The following is a 21,269-nucleotide window of genomic DNA, read 5'->3' on the forward strand; positions in this document are numbered from 1 at the left end:
AATATGGCTTAAGGTAGAAATAACATACACACCAAATTTGGTATCTTACCCTATAGCAAAGTAGGGGAAAAGGGGATAAGAGTGGGGATGATTAAAGAATGGGAGGGAGGGTAGTTAGAAGTACACACTTTTGAAAAGGGACAAGGTCAAAGTAGAAAATAGAATGTGTAGGGGTGGGATAGGATGGAGGGAAATATAGTCTTTCACAATCTATCTACTATGGAAACATTTTGTGTAACTACACACATAAAACCTATATTGAAATACATCTTCCTAGTAAGGGGGTGAAGAGGGAAGAAGGGAAAGAATCTGGAAATCAAAGTTTTAAAAACAAATGTTAAAGAAAAAAAATAATTTAACATTTCTGAGCCTGTTTGCCTGTCTAAAAAATGGGGATCATAATATTTGCGCTACTTACCTCACAGGGCTAAAAATCTATCAACTTTTTTGTGGACTGAAAAGATGATATATGAGATTAGAAGTTGAATTTCTGGACTATAGATTAAAATAAAAACGTGGAAAGGAATGTCTAATAAGGGCTAGTAAAAATGCATTTCACTGGATTATTTTGAATCTGATCCAGAGGGCTGTAAACTAAAATGGGGAGGGAGAGGCAAGACAATTGCTTCCAGGGATGAAGAACCTGTAGCTTGGAGGCCACAAGTGGCCCTCTAAGTCCTCAAGTGTGGCCCTTTGACTGAATCCAAACTTCACAGAACAAATCCTTTTCTTAAGGATTATATCCCTGGATATATCCATCTCTAGCAGGCCACCCTAAAGGAGTGGTCATTATAATATGGCAAGAAGAATAACCATAGAGATGCTCAATAATTTATAGGAGGAAAAAAATCCAAGAAAAAAGTCAGCAATAAAATTCATGGCTTTAGATGTTTATATAAAGAAGTATGATATGAGCAATAAACAAGGTGAACTACAGATCGTAATACAAGAAGGTAACTGTGACCCCACAGCTATCACTGAGGCTAAATGGAAGGGGACTCATAGCCAGAATACAAATTGGCAAGGGCAAAGGTTATTCAAAAGGAACAGAATAAAGCCAGTGGTGGAACAGAAGTGGTACTATATTAAAAAGATCTAGTGAGGAACCAGAGGGGGGAAACATAATGTAGAGCATTTGCCTGAAGATCACAGGGGGAAGGAATGGAAGGAATTCTGACTGAAAGGTGACGCCATCAACAATGAGTTCAGAAAACGTCACAAAGCAGGGACAGCAGAAGGATCTGGGAGGAAGGAGGAGACCTCAAGTACTCAGACATCTTCTGGCACAGGAGTTCATCTTTGTTGTATGGATTGTAAAGGGTTTTAATAAGGTTGTATACGCTGTGTGCAGAACAGTAAGAGCTCATTGGCGAGGACTGCCAAATGTGCAACCTGGAGTGTTGTGGGGAAGGCGGGAACAGGTAGTTAGGAACCCTGATCATGTCAGATCACTTTTATCTCCATTTTGGACAGGGTTACAAGACAGATGGATTAAGGGAATGATGGAGACACAGTTTGCTTAGAATTCAGCCATTTGACAACATCTGTTGGAACTGGTGGGATGCTTGACGTTCCAAAGCTTTCGTTAATGCCTCAAGGTCAACCCACAGAAAGTGATTTTTCTTAAACACAGACATATTGGTTCAGATGTGTCAGCAAAGGTCCTGCCTTGAGTCCATTCCTGATTTGAGAAACAGATAGGAGAAGAGAAGAATTTGCCACTGGGTACTTACCTAATTCTAAAGCTGCTATTAACGCCAATGCAACAAGGGCTTCATTCTGCATTATTACATGTTCACTAGTTGCCATGGTTACTAGATGCTTTATGCCACCATTCTGCACAATGGTATTAATTACATCCTAAAATTAAAAAAAAAAGCCACAGAAATATTAAAAAGATTTACATTAAGTAGAAATAAATTGCATTATAATCAGTCAATTTATTGTTTAGTTGAATGGTTCTTTGACAGGGTTCTGTATGAATCATTACATTTAACCATTAAAAAAAATAATTGGGGGGAAGGAAAAGGCTTTTTAGCTATAAATAAGTTTATCAAATATGACAACTTAAGTTACTTATATGGAAAAGTAAATTTTACTTCAAGACCACTTATATCAAGTACTCCTTTTTAGCAATTAACATGTCCAAAATATCAAGTCAATAAATAAATATGGCTGCTGATCCAAACTTTGATTTTCCTTTTGGTCAAGGAAAGAATTGTGGAAGAAAAGACTCACTATTCATTAAATCAGTAGGGCCACCTGGCTTTGTGTCAAGTGATTCTGGGTAAATGGTCTCTTATTTAGTGACCTTTACTGAGTGACTCCTTGGCTGGAATTGCATAAAGTATGTCATGTGTATCTGAAATATAATCATGTACTTGAACTAAAACATATCCAACTTCTCTACTTCTCCCTGGGCTATAAATATATGAGACCCACAACACAGCAGGAGAGTGGGGCCATATTTGTTTCTTCTACTGCTCATTATTTTACCCTCATCCCAGAAAGATTTTCAGAGTTTTGTTTGTTTACTAAAGAAAAACTACCAATTAGAAGTAAATGTGATTCAGTAAAAAAAGTATAAATTATAGAAAAAATAGAAAGATACTAAGCATTACTTTCAAATATATTTAATTAGCTAAAATAATTATGAGTGCTTTCCAATAGGCTTATTTAATGATAAGACTTACGGTTTATAACAAAAAGAATCACAAGATTATAGCTTTGAAGGTAGAATGGGTCTAAGAGGTTATCTAGCACAGATCACTGAGGCTTAGGGGCATGAAGTAATCTGGCCAAGGCCATATAGCTAACAAATGGTAAAGATGGGCTCTGAAGCCACATCCTCTGACTCCAAACCCAACAATCTTTCTATTGCAGCACCCTGCCGCCTTCCCTCATCTGTGCTAAGAACAGTTTGTTCTTTGGTGACTTAAATACATCTCCATTTTGTTTATACTACTTAACGAGCAAATCTGTTCTTCCTAAATAAAAGATAAGCTCCAGTCCAATGTACAGTACAAGACCACAACTTCCAAACTGGTCGAGTCCAAATTCACGAGGCTCGATTGCAGTTCTGTTCTAACACCTAGAGGTGGAAGCACAAGCCAAGGCCTATCTTAGTCACGTTTCTAGAGACTGTCATTACTGCAAATGCCAAGACTAAGTATTGCTACCATGAAGAAACAGTAGGGAAATGTCCCTAGGGAAGTCAAGGGAAAGCACCTGCTCTGCTTGAAATGCTTGGTCACAGAATTCTCTAATCACAACTTAGTCCTCTGTGTCCCGATATCCCTAAGGCCTTCATCCACTTCCTAATTTTGTACTTCCCTGTCCCAGCATTTTATTACCGCCTATTCATGTGTCAACTCTGCATCCCCCTGAATTTATCCTTTGTCTTCTCAATCCAGAGGTAAGACTATTAAGTGGTCAGATATATTGCATTTGGGGAATGCAGGAGGAAAACAAGATGACTGCAAAACCTTCTGGCACATCCATGATCTGATTTTCCCTTCATGCACACAAGCCTGAAAATGCACAGTATTGAAATAATTCTTCCACATTAAGTATTTTTTCTTGTGAGCCTCTTTGGAAAGCCGAGAAAATGTTCATTTCTGATGAGAAGAAAGTATCCCAGGGTATTGTATCATCAGTGACAAGTTCATTTAGTTGAAATGATGATACTGAAATCTTCAAACTTGTAAGTAAAGCACAAGAATTATAAAGAAAATCAGTGAAAAAGAAAATCAAGACAGCCAACTATGAGAAGCTCAAAAAAACCCTGCAAATTATTCATGGAAGGTCCTTGGGCCCCATCTCCATAGTCCATGGTTTGTGCTGTGTCCTTTAATATCTTTGAGGCAGGGCAAAGGAGAAAGAATCTACAAAGGAGCCTTACAGGTTGGAAATAAGGAGTGTTGCCTTTTAGATTATTGGAAAACACAAGCCCAAGCAAGATTAGTCTCCTGACTCCTCTCTTTGGGCTAGATAAGGTTATTGGCATGTGTTGCCAGTATCTTAAAAAAAGTTAGCCTTTAAAATTTTCATTAAAAAAAATCTTGACAAGTATTCATTTTCTTTCCTTCTTACTTCCTACCTTCCCCTTGGGCGGGGGAGGAAGAAAAAGCACAGCCCTTATAACAAACATGCACAGTAAAAGCCTTCCCTCCCTTTTCTCTTCCCATTCCCCTACAATTTCATTAGCAAGTACTTATTGTGCATGGCACTACCCTGGGACAGAGAAGACTTCCCCTCAGAGAGCTTATAATCCTGTAGAGTTCTACTCTGTACTGCAAGGTAAACCACACCAAATGGGTTATTGTTAAGTCAGTCGTGATTTTGATTCTGTGTGTGACACAACTGCAACCCAAGGAAAACAAAGAACTTTTGCATGAAATAGCACATACCATTGACAAAGTAAACTATGGAAGGGCTATGTCTCTCTCTGGCCTACAGAGCCATATCATACATATAATATCTGCAAGGTTAGGTAAGGGTATCTTCCTCTGTGATTTGCCAATTATGATAACTTGCAAGACTAACCACAAGCTGGGTTAGCTCCCTTTTTTCTTTTTCTTTTTTTTTTGAGGGGGGAAGGCAAGGCAATTGGGGGTAAAGTGACTTGCCCAAGGTCACACAGCTAGTAAATGTTAAGTGTCCGAGGCTGGTTTTGAACTCAGGTCCTCCTGACTCCAGGGCTAATGCTCTATTCACTGTGCCACCTAGCTGCCCCCCTTTTCACTTTTTAGTTAATTATGATGCCCAAGGTTTTAAGGCTAAGGTCTTGAAAGCAAGGTAATAATACTAATAATATTAACATTATTATTTATGAATGTTATTTATAATATCAATATTAATAATAATAAGACAATAGCTCAGAAGTAAAGTCACTCAGACCAAGTCAGTCTCTGCAATACACTCAGCACTGCCTGACACAGTACTGGGAGACATGCCCCCTGGAAAAGTCGAACAAGTCACTATTAGTCAGAGAAATGCAAGTTAAAGTCATCCTGAGGCTCCACCACACACTCACCAGAGTGGCAAAAATATCAAAAAAGGAACATGAAAAATGCTGAAGGCACCGTGGGGAAATAGGTACATTGATGCCCTGTTGGTGGACACGTGTACAATCAACCATTCTGGAAAGCTACGTGGAATTATACACAAAAAGTTACCGAGCTGTGCATGTCCTTTGACCCAGCTCTACCACCTCGTAAGCCTCTATACCCAAAAAGGAATCAAAGGAGGAAAAGGTCCTTTGAGTACAAAAATATTTCTAGCAACTGCTTTTGTGGCGACAAAACATTAGAAACTAGTGCAATGTCCTTCAATGGAGGAATGACTGAATAAGCCGTTGTATATAAATGTGATGGAGTAGAATTGTGCTATAAAAAATGAGAAAATAGATGATTTAAAAAAAGATGTAGAAAGACTTATATGAACTGATGCACAGCAAAGGGAGAAACACCACAATGCCACCTTAAAAACAAACAACTCTGAAAGCTTCAAGAACCGTGATCAATACAATGACCAGGATTCCAGAGGATCAATGATGAAATAAATACACAATCCACTTCTGGGAGGTGATGGATTTAGGGGGTGGAATGAGATATTTATTTTTGCACAAAGCCATTGAGTGAATTTGTTTTGTTTGACTATGCATATTTCTTATGAGAAATTTCTTTCTTTTTTTCTTCCCAACAGCATACAGCATTCTGCATGGGGAGAGAAAATAGATTTCTGCTATTATTATTTTTTTTTGGAGGGGCAATTGGGGTTAAGTGACTTGCCCAAGGTCACGTGGCTAGTAAGTGTTAAACGTCTGAGGTCGGATTTGAACTCAGGTCCTCCTGACTCCAGGGCCAGTGCTCTATTCACTGCATCACCTAGCCACCCCTATTATTATTATTTTTTAAGAGAGGTGGGGGCAGTGCTACAGGTGTAAAATGTTGCCAGCATGATCTGATGAGGTCATTGTATTACTAGTTTTAATTAACTTTTTTACAAGAGGTCTCACAAAGTGAGAATAATCTGTATATATTTGTAATGGAAAAACAAAACATCAATAAAATTTAAAGAAAAAAAGGACTTGTAACAAGCACAAATTGGGGGATGAGAAGGACCCCTATCTCATCTTAGAATAATAGCCATGTATCCTTGCGGTTATCACTGAATAAAAGTGGAGCCAAAGACACTGGAGTGTGTGTCTTGTTTCATTTCCCTGCAAAGGCAGCCTGGCTTTTTCACTGCCATACAACCTTTGGAGGGGGGAGGACCTGATCAGTCCCCCACATCTTGACAGGAGAGCTCTGCACATACACAGGGTACCTTTCCTCTAGTGCAGGCCAACAGTCACTTGTTAGACCAAAACATCTTTCCAGTTCTTGCTGGGCTACAGTAAATGTGATTAGATAAAGAAGAAATTGAAAGCAAGAATTGCTGTAAATCAGTCCAAAAGTAGATGATCTGCATTCAGATAGTAGAAAGTTGGCTGACTGCACATATAAACAATTCACCAGTTCTTGGGATGTACATAATTTAACAGAGCTTGACTATTAAAGCTTGAGAGTTTGATTTCTGGTCCTCATGTCTTTTCAGTAAAATAGGGAGCCATGACAGATGAGGGGAAAAGCATTTCTATTCTGAATACAGATCATAACTCATTAGAAGAGACAGGAGTTCAGGACAGCCAATCTTCAAAGCTCAGCAGCTGTATTAAGCAGTACATTGTGTGCAGAGGAAGAAAACCTAACAAATTCTGACTAATCCTGGAACCCTGAAACCTTTCTGGGTAACCACACACTTACTGATACACACAACTGAATGAAAATGAAGTCTCACTGACATATTGCTGCTGAATGGGGACTTTACAGGTACCAAAACATTCCGAATTAATTAGAAACAGGAACTTGAAAATAAGAATAATCATTTTTTGGTTTTGTGGCATCAGACCTATTTTACTGAATCATATTCCTTTATTGTTGTGGGACCTTGCTTAAAGCAAATGAGAAAACGGCCCTTTCTAAGGTGTAGTGATCATTCAGGAGTCTGATAAAATTAGGAACAAGTATTCTATTGGCAGGAGGGTACTAAAGTCTAGGAGGTCCTGGAGGAGGTGCCTACATGAGGAAAGGAACTGGGCACATGTTGGTTTCCTTTGGTCAGTTCTGAAAGTGCTCAGTTATTTCCACTTCACTATCAGTTGTATCATTGTGAGAAAATGAAGGGGAGACAGTGCCCATCAAAGTTATATATACACATTCATTCAGAAAGGAGTACAAATATCTCCTTCTTTAATGACAGGCATCAGGGATAACGTGGCACAGTGAACAGAGGTCTGGCCTCGGCATCAAAAGGAGCTGGGTTTAGGCCTTGTCTCTGATATATGCTGGCTTGTGACCCTGGGCAAGTCACTTAGGTCCTCATGCCTGGGCAATCCAGAGTTTTCCACACTGGTAGTTCCGTATACGATGAAAATGCAGGTCATCTTTCTGACCAAACATCCCTCTCCCTCAACCCTTCTCCATTTCTGTGAATGGCAGCACCATTTTCTCAGTCAAAGAAACTCATGGCACTGGAGTCATCTGTGGCTCTTTCCTCTCCCTCACTGTCTCTGGATCCAATCCATTATGAAGTCCTGTCAATTTTATCACAATATTTCTCACATTCATCCCTTTCTTTTCCACTCCAAGCACTACTGCCCTCATCCACCTCCCTCATCACCTATGACCTGAATGCACTATTGTCCTAATATCTCCCCTAATGGTCCCTCCCTCCAGTCTGTACCTTCAAGCTCCTGCCCAAGTAACACTTCTGAAGTGCTAACCTTCCATGGGTTTTCTACGGCCTAGCAAATGTGGTTAAAAACTTTTCCTTGGCAATCAAAGACCTTCACAGCCTGGTTCTAACCTTCCTTTCCAGTATAATATAGCACATAGTTTAAGTTCTAGCTAAGATGGCCAGCATCCATCTTCAGTTCTCAGTCTGCCTTCTCCCATCTGTGCCCCTTTGCTCACATCTCCTCTCCCCACTAATCCCAGCCAAACCTATCATCCTTCCTCTCACCCCATCCCTCATCTTCCTGAAATCCTGCAAGGGTTTACCCTGGTGCTATCTCCTCCATTAAGACTTCCTTGAAACCTCAATTGAAAACAACCCTTCCCTTCTCAAATTCCTCACAGTATTCTGAAATTCTCCTTTGTACTTAGGGTACTCTTCTAAAGGTACCCAGGAAATACCACGGACAGAACACTGGACCTGGAACCAGTAAGAGCTGAGGTCAGGCGGCTCAATCTCTTTGCTCAGTCTCTTCTGTAAAATGGAGGTGCTGGACTCAGTGGCCTCTGAGGTCCCCTTCAGCTGCCATGAGTTATTTACATATACATATGATCTATCCTTTTCTCACTTGTAAGAAGTAAGCTCCTTGAGGTCAGGCATTTATTATATCTTATTTCATATTTAGCAGCACCTAGTAAGCTTATAACAAGGGCTAAATTAAATTGAGTTTGTTGAATTCAATCTGGTTCCCACCTTACACTAAGCATGACTCTATAGACCAATGGTCTCCAAATTTTTTTGATCACATATCCCCAACAGCAAAAAATATTTCAGCATCTACTAATAATATGCATATATTTGCTTATTTATAAATCATATACATATACTATTTTCTAATAATTATGTACACTATAAAGCTCATTAAAAATGGCACTTAGAAAAAAGGTGAAATAATATTTCATCTCAGAGTCAATATGGAGCCACCATAGTCTTTAAATAGGGGAGTGACATGGTAAGATCCATATTTAAGGAAATCACTTTGGCAGCTGTACAGAAGATAGACTGGAGAAGAAAGAGGCTCCTCCATCAGCTGCTGTCCTTGGCTTCCACTCCATGGAAAAACATCACCCCTTCTCCCTATCACAATGAAGATGAACTCAGGTCTGTCTTCTCAACCTGCCCTCGGCTCCCTTTTCCCTCCAACTGGAAGGCAGGGCACTAAACTCCTCCCGAAGCCTTCGTTTATGGAGGGCACACAACCCTCCTGGTAACGCCATTCTTCAGCAGCAGCTTTGCTTGGCTTCCACTCCATGGAACAACATACCCTGTGCCCCTGGTGTTCTCTAGCTTCCTTTTGTGTGTTGTCTTCCTCCATTAGACTGTAAGCTCCTTGAGGGAAGAGACTGTTCCTTTTTCTTTTTTTTTGGAGGGGGAAAGGCAGGGAGATTGGGGTTAAGTGACTTGCCCAAGGTCACACAGCTAGTAAGTGTGTCAAGTGTCTGAGGCTGGATTTGAACTCAGGTCCTCCTGACTCCAGGGCCGGTGCTCTATTCACCGTGCCACCTAGCCATGCCAACTGTACCTTTTTCTTAATTACATCCCCAGCACTTAGCATAGAGCAGAGTACATATTAAGCAATTAATAAGTTTTTATTGAACTGAAGAAGTGATGAGAGCCTAAGTGTCAGTGGGAGTGGAGAGAAAGGGGTAGAAATGTGGAGATAGAAATGACAAGGTTTTGGCAACAGATGGTGTATGTGGGGTGAAGGATGGTGAGGACTTAAGATCACACTGGGTTGTGAGAAACTAGGTAACCAGAAGGATGGTGGTACTAGCACAGTAAGACAGAAGTCCGGAAGATGAGTAGATGTAATAAGATCTCCATGCCTGTTCAGTTTAAATACATTTCCCTGAGGAGTCAGTGAGGATGTGTGAGTTTTAACCTTGATCAATGAGGAACCTATGAGAAGCCAAGCATTTCCATGGCTCCTTGGAAAGATAAGGAGCTTTAACTGTTATCTGCAAAGAGATTGTTTTCCTGTCATGGTTGGGGGAAGACTGCAAGAGGACAGAGAGGAAGACCTCACTTCTGGAGGGAGCTCAGTTTAACCTTTTCTCGAGTTAACAAATAAGAAGAGAATCCTTGAGAAGAGAAAGGATCGGTATCCTGAGTGAAATGAATGCTAAGACTTTAAGAAAAGAGAAGTCAAGAGAAGAAGCAATGGTCAGAACTGACTCTGCTGTTCTTTTCTTCATAGCTAAAATATTGTAAATAATTATGGTTATGAACTCCTTCCTCCAAAGAAGGGTAGCACCTTCATGTTACCTGCCTAGGGTCACTAAGCCAATATATTCAAGTACACAGAATGCAGAATTTTAGAACTGACCACCCTCCTTCTTGGCTGGCATAGATGGAGTAGCCACCCTACATCCTCCTAACTTGACTCCTCATCCAGGCTTCTAAGGTGTATACACACAACACACACAACCGTTGGAGCTATGGAAAGGGATAAGATTGCAAAGGAAGAGAGTACAGAGGGAATAGAGGGCTGAAGAGAGAACCTTAGGGAAGACAGAGCTACCATGTTTCCCCGATAATAAGACCTATCCCGAAAATAAGCCCTCCCCTTACTGTGTAAGATTCCTCTAAAATAAGCCCTCCCCTGAAAATAAGCCCTATTGAGATTGCTACTGTAGTGAAGGTGATCCCCTGCACTACACGCTACATTACGGTACCCTCTGTATGTACCTTCCCCCCCACCCCCGGTGAAACGCACGCCACGCTCCGAGCTGCATCCAATCAGAGCTGCAGCAGTGAGCGTGTCATCCTGTTCTTCCCCAGTGGTTTGCTTGCTGGTGCCATTGCGAGCAGTGCCGCGGAGGAGAGCTGAGGCAGGACAACATAAGCCCTCCCCTGAAAATAAGCCCTCTGGTGTTTTTCTTTCCAAAAAAAAAAAAATAATAAGACAGTGTCTTATTATCGGGGAAACACGGTAAGAGGCACCAGGGAAGACAGAGCTAAGAGGAACCATGGAAGCCAAGGGAGAAGAGGATGTCAAGAAAGAGGGGCTTGGTCCAAGGGCCAAGGATCATGAAGCCCAAGAAGTGGTTCTGTAAATACTTATAGCAGCTCTTTCTGTGGTGGCTAAGAATTGGAACATGAGGGGAATGACTGGACAAGTTGTAGTATATGATAGTAATGGAATATTATTGTGCTCTAAGAAATGATGAGCAGGATGACTGCAGAAAAACCTGGAAAGACTTACATGAACTGAGGTAGGATGAAGTGAGCAGAACCAGGAGAACTTTGTACACAGTAACGGCAATACTGTACAATGATCAACTGTGAATGACTTAGCTATTCTCAGCAATACGATGATCCAAGACAATTCTGAAAGACTCATGATGAAAAATACTATCCACCTCCAGAGAAAGAGCTGATGGAGTCTGAAGACAGACTAAAGCATACTATTTGTCACTTTCCTTTTTTTTTTTTTTTGGCTTGAGTTTTATTCCACAAAATGACTAATATGGAAATGTTTTACATGATTGCACATGGATAACCTATAGTAGATTGTTTACCATCTCAGGGAGTGGGGAGAAGAAGGAGGAAGGGATAGAATTTGGAACTTAAAAGACTAATGTTAAAATGGTTTTTACATGTAATTAAGGAAGAAAATATTATTTAAAAAAAGTTTTTGTAAAAGAGTGGGGATTGAAAAAAAAAACCAGTGCTGGAGTTAGAAGAGAGATACAGAAGTCAAAGGATCACACAAACGATCAAGTGTTTTTGGACTGATAGCTATGATCATCAGATCTAGACTACTTTATTTGGCAACGAAAGGGAGAAGGACAGAATGCTCACCAGGAGGCTTATTGGTAAGATGTAGCCCAACAGAACTTTCTCTGTTCTCTGCTAAATGAGGCAGAGACAGAACTGAATTTCCTAACTAATTAGGCATGCTAGAAAGGCAAATTCAGGCTGTCCCTTTAATTTATTCTAATAGTTTAAGTACAGTGTGTAAGCTGTCTGTGGCTGAAACAGGGAGAAACCGTAACAGATGGAGACAATAATATCAAACAATCTTGAAACTTGGTGAACTTGAGTTTGGCTCCAAGACAGGATTCAAAATGAGGTAGAAAGGAACAGTGAAGTGGAAGTCTAGGAGAAAGACAAATACTATTGGCAAGCTATGATCAAGGACAAGGATGGGTGAGAAAGGGGCCTATTTGAACCTTGAGGTCCAAATACTTCCTTGAAGAGCTTTCCTCCACCTGAATTTATTGATCAATATTTATTTGCTGTATTTAGTGATAAGCAAAAAAAAGGGATAAATTAGAATGAAAATATTTGTTAAGTGCTTAAATCAAAAAGGCAGCCTAGAAAAGTCTGGCTAATCTTAGGGAAAACTCCTGACCAGAGACTATGAATATTAAGGCTTCTGCCTCTTAGTGGCAACACATACTAATTGCAAACACACAAACACACACACAGACACACACACAGGTGAAAACCAGCTTAGATGTTAAATTTTTCAACCATCATGTTACCAAGTGATAGTAAAGTCCCAATAATTCATTTTTACAGGCCATTTTCTAGCTGTTGCAGCTCTTCCATTCCTCAATGGGGCTATCTTGAAGAGATCATGCTGAGTTTCTTGCATGCCCCAGACACCCGCACATTAGTAAGTACCTGACTGACTGACAGAAGGAAAGATAAAATTCACTGCAGTGTCCAATTCCTCAAGTCAGCCTTTAGTTTCAACTTCTTTTGCTGACTCTTTTTCTTGAGTTGCTGACAAGCAACAACACTGAATGGATTTGAGTTCGAGACTCTTTTTTCCCTTGCCTATATTCTAGAAAGTGCTAACAGCAATGAAAGAACCAAAAAAGGAGGATTTAGAGTGTGTGAAACAAGAAAGAGCTAAGAAAGCCACTGAGAATGGCCATTCTCTTTTGCCATTTCCAAAAGTTTCTATAGTGAACAAATGTTTGGTAACCCTCCCCCCTACACCGACCCCTACCTTTAACACTGCTTTTCGATTATAATACATCATGGCTTACAATGACAACACGTAAGACCATATGCAAAATGCCTTGCCAGCTGCCATTTTATTTGAAACCGAGCCCTAAAGGAAGGTATTGGGATAACAGCATTAGACTCCTGACAGATGAAGTACTAAAGCCATTCTGTCAGAGAATGGGCAGAAAGAGGCTCATTCTTTCATCTTTTTGTCTGGAGCAGAAGTAGTTACATATGACCACTTAAACCTTAAACATTTGACAAATGTCAAGAACTGAATTCTGCCTTCTCTGACAGTGCCTGTGTGGAATAGGGTGGTCTGGCCCATATTGGATTCCCCCAGTCTTTGCTTACACTGCTTCACAGCCCCTCCTTTCGAACTTACTTTTGATTTGCTGTGTCGGATGAGGGCAGAGAGGAGTCGGTTTGACTCCCCCATGACGCCGGCATGATCTTTGGCTTCACACCATTCCACCAAACGCTGGACTAATTTTACATTCTTCCCCAACTGTTCAGCAGCTTCTACTGTAGGGGAAAAAAGGCAGAGTACAAAGGGGCAGAACAGCGTCAAGAATTCAGCTGACACAATCTGCAAATATCATGAGGCTGCAAGAGAGTACAAGCTTATAATGCAAAGACCTTTCATGAAAAGGAAACCTCAAAGCACTTTATCCAATGGGTTCTTTGGTCTGCTTCAAAACAGTGGGCCCTATAATGCAAATGATTAACAACTGATACCTTCATCCTCTTTTCGGTAAAACTCATGGCCCTTTAGTTTGCCAGGGCACCTGGCACTGAGGGAGGCAAAAAGGACACTATTTAAGGAAATATTTTGTTCATTTAATTCCACATTCCAAAGTATTGCAGGCAAAGTAGATCATTGAAAGGCGTACAAATGCTGGGCTTTGCAAAAAAAAAAAAAAGCTGTTTATTGTGTTTTCAATAAGAGTTTAGCAAATTCATCGAGTCTTAGAAAGGAAAACAAGGTAAAAATGGACATAGAAAGAAACAAAAAGAGGGGCATTTTCCTGACTCGCTCATAATGAATGTCCAATGGATTAATAGCCACATAAAGGAATTAAGTATAATGCTGACTAGAGCTTGATTTTAATAGCTCAGTGTAATTGTTGGGGACATCCAAGGCAAGGCCAAATTTATCTTCAAGCATGTGGAGTTTATTTAAGATAATTGTCTTTATATTTCATTTGATATGTTTACCTCAATTCTTTTTATAAATGTGAATGCAGAATAAAATTCATTTTTCAATTAGAAGCCATAGTAAGAGAGCACTAGGCCATAAAGAGCTATGTAGGTTGAAAATTATTTTTTACCTTGTGCATCTATTAACATTCTTAATGTTCCCAGAAGTTTGAACTGCACAGGAGGCATCTCAGATTTGAGGAATTTCAGTACTGCTTCTGCAACACCAGCTGACAACATCTTAGCTTTATTTACAACTAGAAAGACAAAAAAAAAGTTCTTTAATAAAAATGGAATTTGGATTCTATGTGACTAATATATTATCATATTTTCATTTTCGGAGATAGCCTGGATACTTTTGTATGATTTAAAATAATAAAGCATACTTAAATTAAAAAAAAAAAACTATGTTAGGCAAATCACTTAACCTCTCAGTCCCCAAAAAACTTTCTATGACTATAAATTGTCTGTAGAACAGTTGCTATTATTACCAAGGATGAAACATGCTTTTTGCTTCTTGGCAGAGAGATAACAGACTAGAAAGGCAAATCAAGACCTACTTTTTCAGACAGGGAGAATATTGTTTGCTGGACTATCGTTATTTGTTACCGGGAAGGCTTCTAGCTGATGGGGAACGACTTAGTGGATAATGGGCAGAGCAGCAGAGGAACAAAAGAGTCAATGTAACATTAGAAAATACACAGAAGAAAACCAGTTCAGAAGGAGAATCAAACTGGGCAATTTTACTACTGTTCGGTTAAACGGGTATTTTTAAAAAAGGGTAGAAACTCATGGTTTTATACATAATCTTCCTTTTTTTGGTTCTTTGTGTTTTTGAAATATTTCTGTTTGTTAATGATTAAGTTCATAACAAAAACGAAAATTAAAGTGTCAAAAAATAGTTGTCAATTTGCATTGGTGGAGGGAGTTTCCTCACTAGGAGGCACCAATGAAATCAACCACATGTACACACACACACACACACACACACACACACAAACACACACCAAAATCATAGAACTACAAGTTCATTTGGACTCATTCACACAAAGATAAATCCATGCAGAAATGTAAAAGTAAAGAAATTTAAAACTCAAATCTGGTAACTAGAAATCCTTTAATTCCACAGGACAGTGCTATAGTGATTTTTTTTCTCTTTGATTTCTTGTTTCTTTTATTAAGATTAGGTCTTCCTATCTAGCCCAGGTTGGAAGTCAGAGGCTACTCCTAGGCCCAGTATAACCAATGATGGACACAGGAGCTTCACCTTCTCCATTAATGTCCTATGTGGGCCAGTTTGCCCCTCTTTAGGCAACCTGGTGGCCCCCTGCTCTCAAGGACTCATGGAGATTTTCAAAGGTTGGGTGCCCATTATGTAAAGAGTTGGTAAAAACCCATTATTTTGGTACCCTATTTTTCTTCAACTAAGGATGCTATCAAAGAATAAACCCAGCAGGAAATGAATATAGCCTCCCCCTGGCTCCTGTCTGTGTACCTAGCTTATAAAAAGAGCACAATGTCAGGATGTAGTATTTGTATAATTCAACTCAATATGCATTTATCAAGTTGGCACAAAGCACTATCCCAAATGGGGGTATAAAGACAAAAACAAAACAGACCATACCCTAACAGAGCTCACATCTTTCTGGGACAGAGCTGGCATATACGCAGAGAAGTAAATGCCAGGTAATCTGAGGAGGGAGAAGCATTAACAGCTGGGGTGAATCATGAGAAGCCTCCCACTGACACTTGGGCTGAGACTTTAAGGAATCCTAAAGAGTCTGAGCTGAAGAGGGGAGGCCCAGCAGTCAGTCTGTGGACAGGCACCGGTGTGGTGGACGGAAGGCCGATTCGAGGGGCTAGCCACAGGAGGCATGTTTAGCTGGCATGTGGGGTATGAGAAGGGGAGTATTATAAAATAAAGATGAAAAAGAAGGTAAGGACTAGACTGTGAAGGACTTTAAATACCAGTCTGAAAAGATCACCCTTTATCCTGTAGGTTAGGAGGCCACTAAAGATTTTTGAGAAGAATAGAGCAGAGCTGTGCTCTAGAAGATTATTCTGGGAGCAATGTGGGGGAATAGACTGAAGAGAAGAGAAACAGGGAGCAGGAAGGCCATTAGGAGGTGATGACTAGTGGTCACGTAACTGCACCTAAGGGGTTGGGTGTAAGTGATGTTGTAGAGCCAGAACCACAAGACTGGACATCTGACTAGAGAGGGGGGAGCGGAAGAGTCTAGGATGCTCTAGACAAAGGTCCCTGGAAGCAGATTCACTGGAAGGAGGGCTGGGGATTGCACAGAAGCCTGGTCAGCATCCCTCATGTGCTGTGGATGGAGGAAATCCCTTGACATTAAGACCTCAGTTTCCTCGTGCATGTTGTAAGGATATCAGGAAGCATTTTCTCTAGGCAGGTGGGTCAATCAATCACAAACAGCAATTTCTTTGCAAAGACATTCTTAAACTGAGGCTTACCGGGTATTGCCAGGTTTCGGAGGGCACTCAGGGCTGCGTGCTGAACAGTGACGTTTCCATCTTCCACGTGCCTGTCCAACAGGTCCATGAGTTTTTGCACAATCCCATTGTCTACCATGTGGATGCAGTTTCCATCTGGACAAAATGAGAGCGTTACACTGTTTCCAATCCCAGTAGAGTTTATATACCAACTACTATGACCATATGTATAATCAAGGTATTCCCCCAAAAGTAGAGAAATAAAAATGGAATATATCACCTACCTCTTACGTGGAACAAAAGCAAATGTGAAATTTAACCCTCCCCCTGAATTTCCTAAATATGGCTTAAAAAAACCAGACTATGACAAGTTTCGTAGGTCCTTGGGCAGCTAGAGTCAACTAGAGCTGGAATCAGGAAGACCCAAGTTCCAATTCTGCCTCAGATGCTCATGAAATGTAGTATCCCGGGCAAGTTATTTAACCTTGGCTTCCTAATCCATAAAATGAGTATAATAATAGCACCTATTTCCCAGGGCTCTCGTAAGAATAAAAGGAGGTAGGATTTTTAAGTGCTGTGCAATTCTTAAAGCACTATTGAAGTGTTAGTTATTGTTATTTTCAGTCCTAGAAATAATCATTAATATCTAAGATATTGTTAAATACTACCCAAGCCAGAGAACTGGCTAGACAGGTTCAAGAAAAGGAACTGAGTTGTATACATGGAACACAGGTGATTTGCAAATCTGGGAATTTAACATCTCAAAGATGATTCCACTTAGAATATTGGGGCTCCCAAAGCCAAATGAAAAGCATAAGCCAAGGGAGTATTTCCCCTAAAAGTCTCTTATAGTTAAAAAGGCAAACCCGACTGTCCAATATGTCCTCAGGACATGGAAAATCTGCTTAACATCCTGGTTCCCCAGGGGAAGTTAGTGATTTTCAGACAGAGCATAGAAAAGTTGGGTCGTTCCTAAAGATTGTCAAATTTCTCATTGGTTGGGAAATTTGCTGTGACAGTGCAGATCCTCGACAAGTGGGAGTTCTAAAAAAAAAGAAAGAATTGATCAACTCACCATTCCTGGCAAAATTCGCAATAGCCAAAGCTCCTGCAAGCTGTAACTGATGGTTATTGGAAGGAACCCAAGAAAGGACCCTTTGGAACACACTGCCTTTTCCTCCTTCAAACAATTTCTGCATGGACTCATCTGCATACACACAATTAAACAAGCAGAAAGCAGTTAGTTTTAGTGGGTATCTCAGAGACCACAAGAGTGTCTAGCCTAGAAGAAGCCTATTCCAAATGATGACTGGCTCTTAGTCAGATATCAAAATTTCTGCAGAGTAGCACAAACACCAAAGGAGGAAAATCACGTACAGCCAGCAGAAGGATGGCTCTTCTCTGGAGGGCATGGAAAGCATGTCTGTGCTACTCACCTCCAAGAAGGAGCAGAACCATGAGGTCAGAGGCCGTCTTGAGCTCAGCAATATCCTCTTCTCTCTCACTGTCCACAGTCTGTTGAACAATCTCTAGGAGGCATTCTACCAGGCCTGCTTCGACCAGTTGCAACTTAATAGCATCTGAGAAACACAACCAATCGATCAATTAATCCACTAGCACCTAGCATGCGCCTACGGCAACTAGCCAGATAGGGAGTACAGTGGGTAAGAGTGCTGGCCTTCGAGTCAGGAAGACTTGAGTTCAAATCGTGCCTCAGATATTAACTAGCCCTGCGCCCTGGGTAAGGTTTCTTACCACAAGCCCTGTGCCTTAGTTTCTTCATTTATAAGACAGAAATAACACTAGCACCTACGTCAGAGGATTGTGGGAAGGAACAGGGGAGGTAACATGTAAAACAATTTGCAGCACATACAGTGCTGTATAACTGCTAGGCCTTCTGAGATAGGTGCCCTGATCCTGCAAGGGGTTGGGAGCGTGAAGCCTTCAGGAAGCTGACATTCTACTGGGAGTGAGCATGGACTTGGGCGGGGAGATCGAGATGAGAAGAACATGAGTCCAACACCAGGGAGCCTTGGTAAAGGGGCCGCGGTGGGAGGAAGGGAAGAGGTGTCACACAGGAGAGGGCATGAGCCGAGTCTGGAGGAGACCAGAGACTTCAAGGATGAAGGTGGGGAGGGCTACGTGTTTGAGGGCGAGCCCGACTGTGAGCCAACAGTTAAAGATGGCAGCCAGGATCCATGTAGCACCTTAAGGTTTGCAAAAGGGCTTTATGGATATTATCTCACTTTATCCTCACAACAGCCCTGGGTGGTAGGTACTATTATTGTCATACCCATTTTACAGATGAGGAAAGTGAGGCAGGCGGTGGTCAGAGTGACTTGTCCAGAGTCACACAGCTGATAATTGTCTGAGGTTGGATTTGAACTCGGGGCTTCCTGACTCCAGGCCCAGTACTCTTTCACTATACCACCTAGCTTCCTTAGCAAAAATAAGGGAAATCTAGCAGTTATCCCTCTGATAATGGGCCTGCCCGGATAGATTTAAAGGCCCTCAAGAAAAACAGGAAATTGCAGAGAAACTCCCTCCACATTTTTCCCTTTAAAAATGTGTGTATGTTTCTATCTCACCTCAATGTAACTCAGAATACCTAACCAATCTTTTGTTCAGGGTTGGATACATGTAACGATATACCTCCATTATTCAGAGATTATGATACATGTTAAAAACACCCATGGTTTTAAAAAGGGCAATTTGAATCCCTTAAGATTGTTTTCTGTAGAGCAGAATAAAAAAGAACACACAATAAAGTGGCCAATGAAAGGGAAACAGCTATCTGTAGGATTCAATCTAGAATGACCCACGCAATCACAATAAGCACTTAGCACCTCGTATGTGCTAGGCCAGAGGTATATAAAAGTCCAAGCTGCACAGTCTCCCAGACACAGGAGGGCCTCCCTCCAGTGCATCCCGTCCGTAGTCTGTCTGCACCTAGCTGTGGGAACACTGTCTCCTCCACGAGGCTGTGAGCTCCCTGGGAGCCTGCATAGTCCTTAACACAAGGCCTGGCCCAGAAGATGTGACTTAATGAGTGTTTACTGACTGATATTTGAATGGTGGGAGGGTGAAACACAGAACATATTCACAGATTAGTAAATACAAGATACATAAAAAGTTGGAAGTGACTTCAGGGTAGGCATTTACAACTGTGCACAATCAGAAAAGGCATCTTCGCTGAGCCTTTAAAGCCACAAGGCCTTCCCAGAGTCAGAGGTGAGGAGGAGGGAGAATGCTCCAGATGTTGGGGGAGCAGCAGGGACAAAGGCAGGAGATGGACTGTTGTGTCTGGACTGGAGGGCGTGTGCAGGAGGACAAAATATCATCAGCCCAGAAAAGTTAGAAGCAGGCTGTGAAGGGCTTCAGATGCCGCACAGGAGTTTGAATTTTATTCTAGAGCCAAAATAAATCCCCTGAGGCTTCTTAAAAAGAAGCGTGCCATTGTCAGATCTGTGCCCTTAGGAGGATTGATGGCGCAGTGGAAGACAGATTGGTCCAGTATGTGCTGAGCCCCTCGTAGGGTGGGGAGGATGGGAGATGGGGGGGTGAGCTACTTCTTTTTCTGAAAAGACATTGAAACTCTCCTCCAGATTGAACAGGCTCTGGGGACTTAGGCCAAAAGTCTTGAGGAACCCCAACTGGGCCCTGAGCTTAAATGGCAGACTAATGGGCAGGCAAGGAAGCCTCTGCTCAGCCAGTCCTGGAACAAATGAAGCCTTTCCTATGGCTAAGTAAGACTCCTTTTTGTTAACTGTGATATGGACTCTAAGTGTCTCCTTTAGTATAAAGTTGAACCTCAGGAATGAGCATGACCTGGTTAACTCTGACCTGTCACCATCAGAGAAGAGAGGAGAGGTGAGAATCGCCATGCCGGGAAATGCAGGTGTAAGAGACACAAAAGGCTGCCCATGCAGTGGGGAGCTCTCAAGGAATGTTCAACAGCACACAGTCTTAGCGTATCAAGTCAGCAATGTTCCTAATTTCTTCCTGTATTATTCAGCTGCTCAGGGGCAGGAATGAGGAAGGTGTTGGACAGGAATTACCTGTGCTTAAGACTTAGCAAATAAAGGGGGAAAGAATCTCAGCACAGATTGGAGAGCATGATTTTCAGTGATGAGAACAGAATAAAGACTGGGCAGGAAAGTAAGTGAAGTGAGAACTAGAGAAGGCTAGGAGTAATTAAGGGACCAAAGGTCACATTCAAAGCAAAGATCAGACTGCATGAGCCTGAACGGGTTCTAGGTGGTCCTGGGCCAGAGGAAGAAGAGAGGGAAAGGAGAGGTGGGGAAGGATGCATGCTGGCTCTCAGAGACCATTGTGGGAGGATGGATTTGGGGGAGGAGAAAGGGAGAGGGTAAGGGATAAAGCTTGCTCCCATAACTGTGGGTCTTCTGCCTTCGAGCTGCCCAGGACTGATTCTGAGTGGGACTGGAAGGGAAGAAGGAAACTGGAAAATGATGGTCAGAAAGGAGAATTTCAATATTCAGAGCTCAGAATAGCTCTTCTCTGTCTCTCCCTCCCTCTCTCTGTCTCTCTTTTTCCTTCCCTCTCTCCCTCCCTCCCTCTTTCTCTCCCCCCCCCCATCTGTTTACATGCTACATTCTCTCAGCAGATTATAACTTCCTTGAGGATATGAACTGTTTGCCATTTCTGTTTTGCACATGATGGGTGATTTAATAAAAAATGACTGAATTAAACTTGCAGCATGATTCCCCCCTCCCCAACAAGGCAGTAAGCTCCAGGAGAAGAGACACTTTGTGCTATTTAATCTTTAAATCCTTTGCTCCTGCACAAAGTCA

General features: G+C 41.4%; 1 protein-coding gene across 6 annotated transcripts in view; it reads right to left on the reverse strand.

Moving 5' to 3' along the window:
- Window positions 1–21,269, reverse strand: part of RAP1GDS1 (Rap1 GTPase-GDP dissociation stimulator 1) — a 221,049-nt gene that overhangs the window by 15,230 nt on the left and 184,550 nt on the right. For 4 of the 6 annotated variants that reach the window (XM_069094356.1, XM_069094329.1, XM_069094337.1 and 1 more), the window contains 6 exons: window positions 17,892–18,035; window positions 17,531–17,662; window positions 16,477–16,611; window positions 14,133–14,258; window positions 13,187–13,326; window positions 1,734–1,860 (listed from right to left, as the gene is read on the reverse strand). In XM_069094356.1, coding sequence (XP_068950457.1) covers window positions 1,734–1,860; window positions 13,187–13,326; window positions 14,133–14,258; window positions 16,477–16,611; window positions 17,531–17,662; window positions 17,892–18,035 — 804 coding nt within the window. The remainder of the gene's footprint in view (window positions 1–1,733; window positions 1,861–13,186; window positions 13,327–14,132; window positions 14,259–16,476; window positions 16,612–17,530; window positions 17,663–17,891; window positions 18,036–21,269) is intronic. The other 2 variants (XM_069094364.1, XM_069094347.1) reach the window with 1 other exon arrangement.

This window comes from Petaurus breviceps, unplaced genomic scaffold, assembly GCF_028583685.1.
Source record: "Petaurus breviceps papuanus isolate PSGF00001 unplaced genomic scaffold, PetGlider_PUasm1.0 126, whole genome shotgun sequence".
NCBI classification, from domain to species: Eukaryota; Metazoa; Chordata; class Mammalia; order Diprotodontia; family Petauridae; genus Petaurus; species Petaurus breviceps.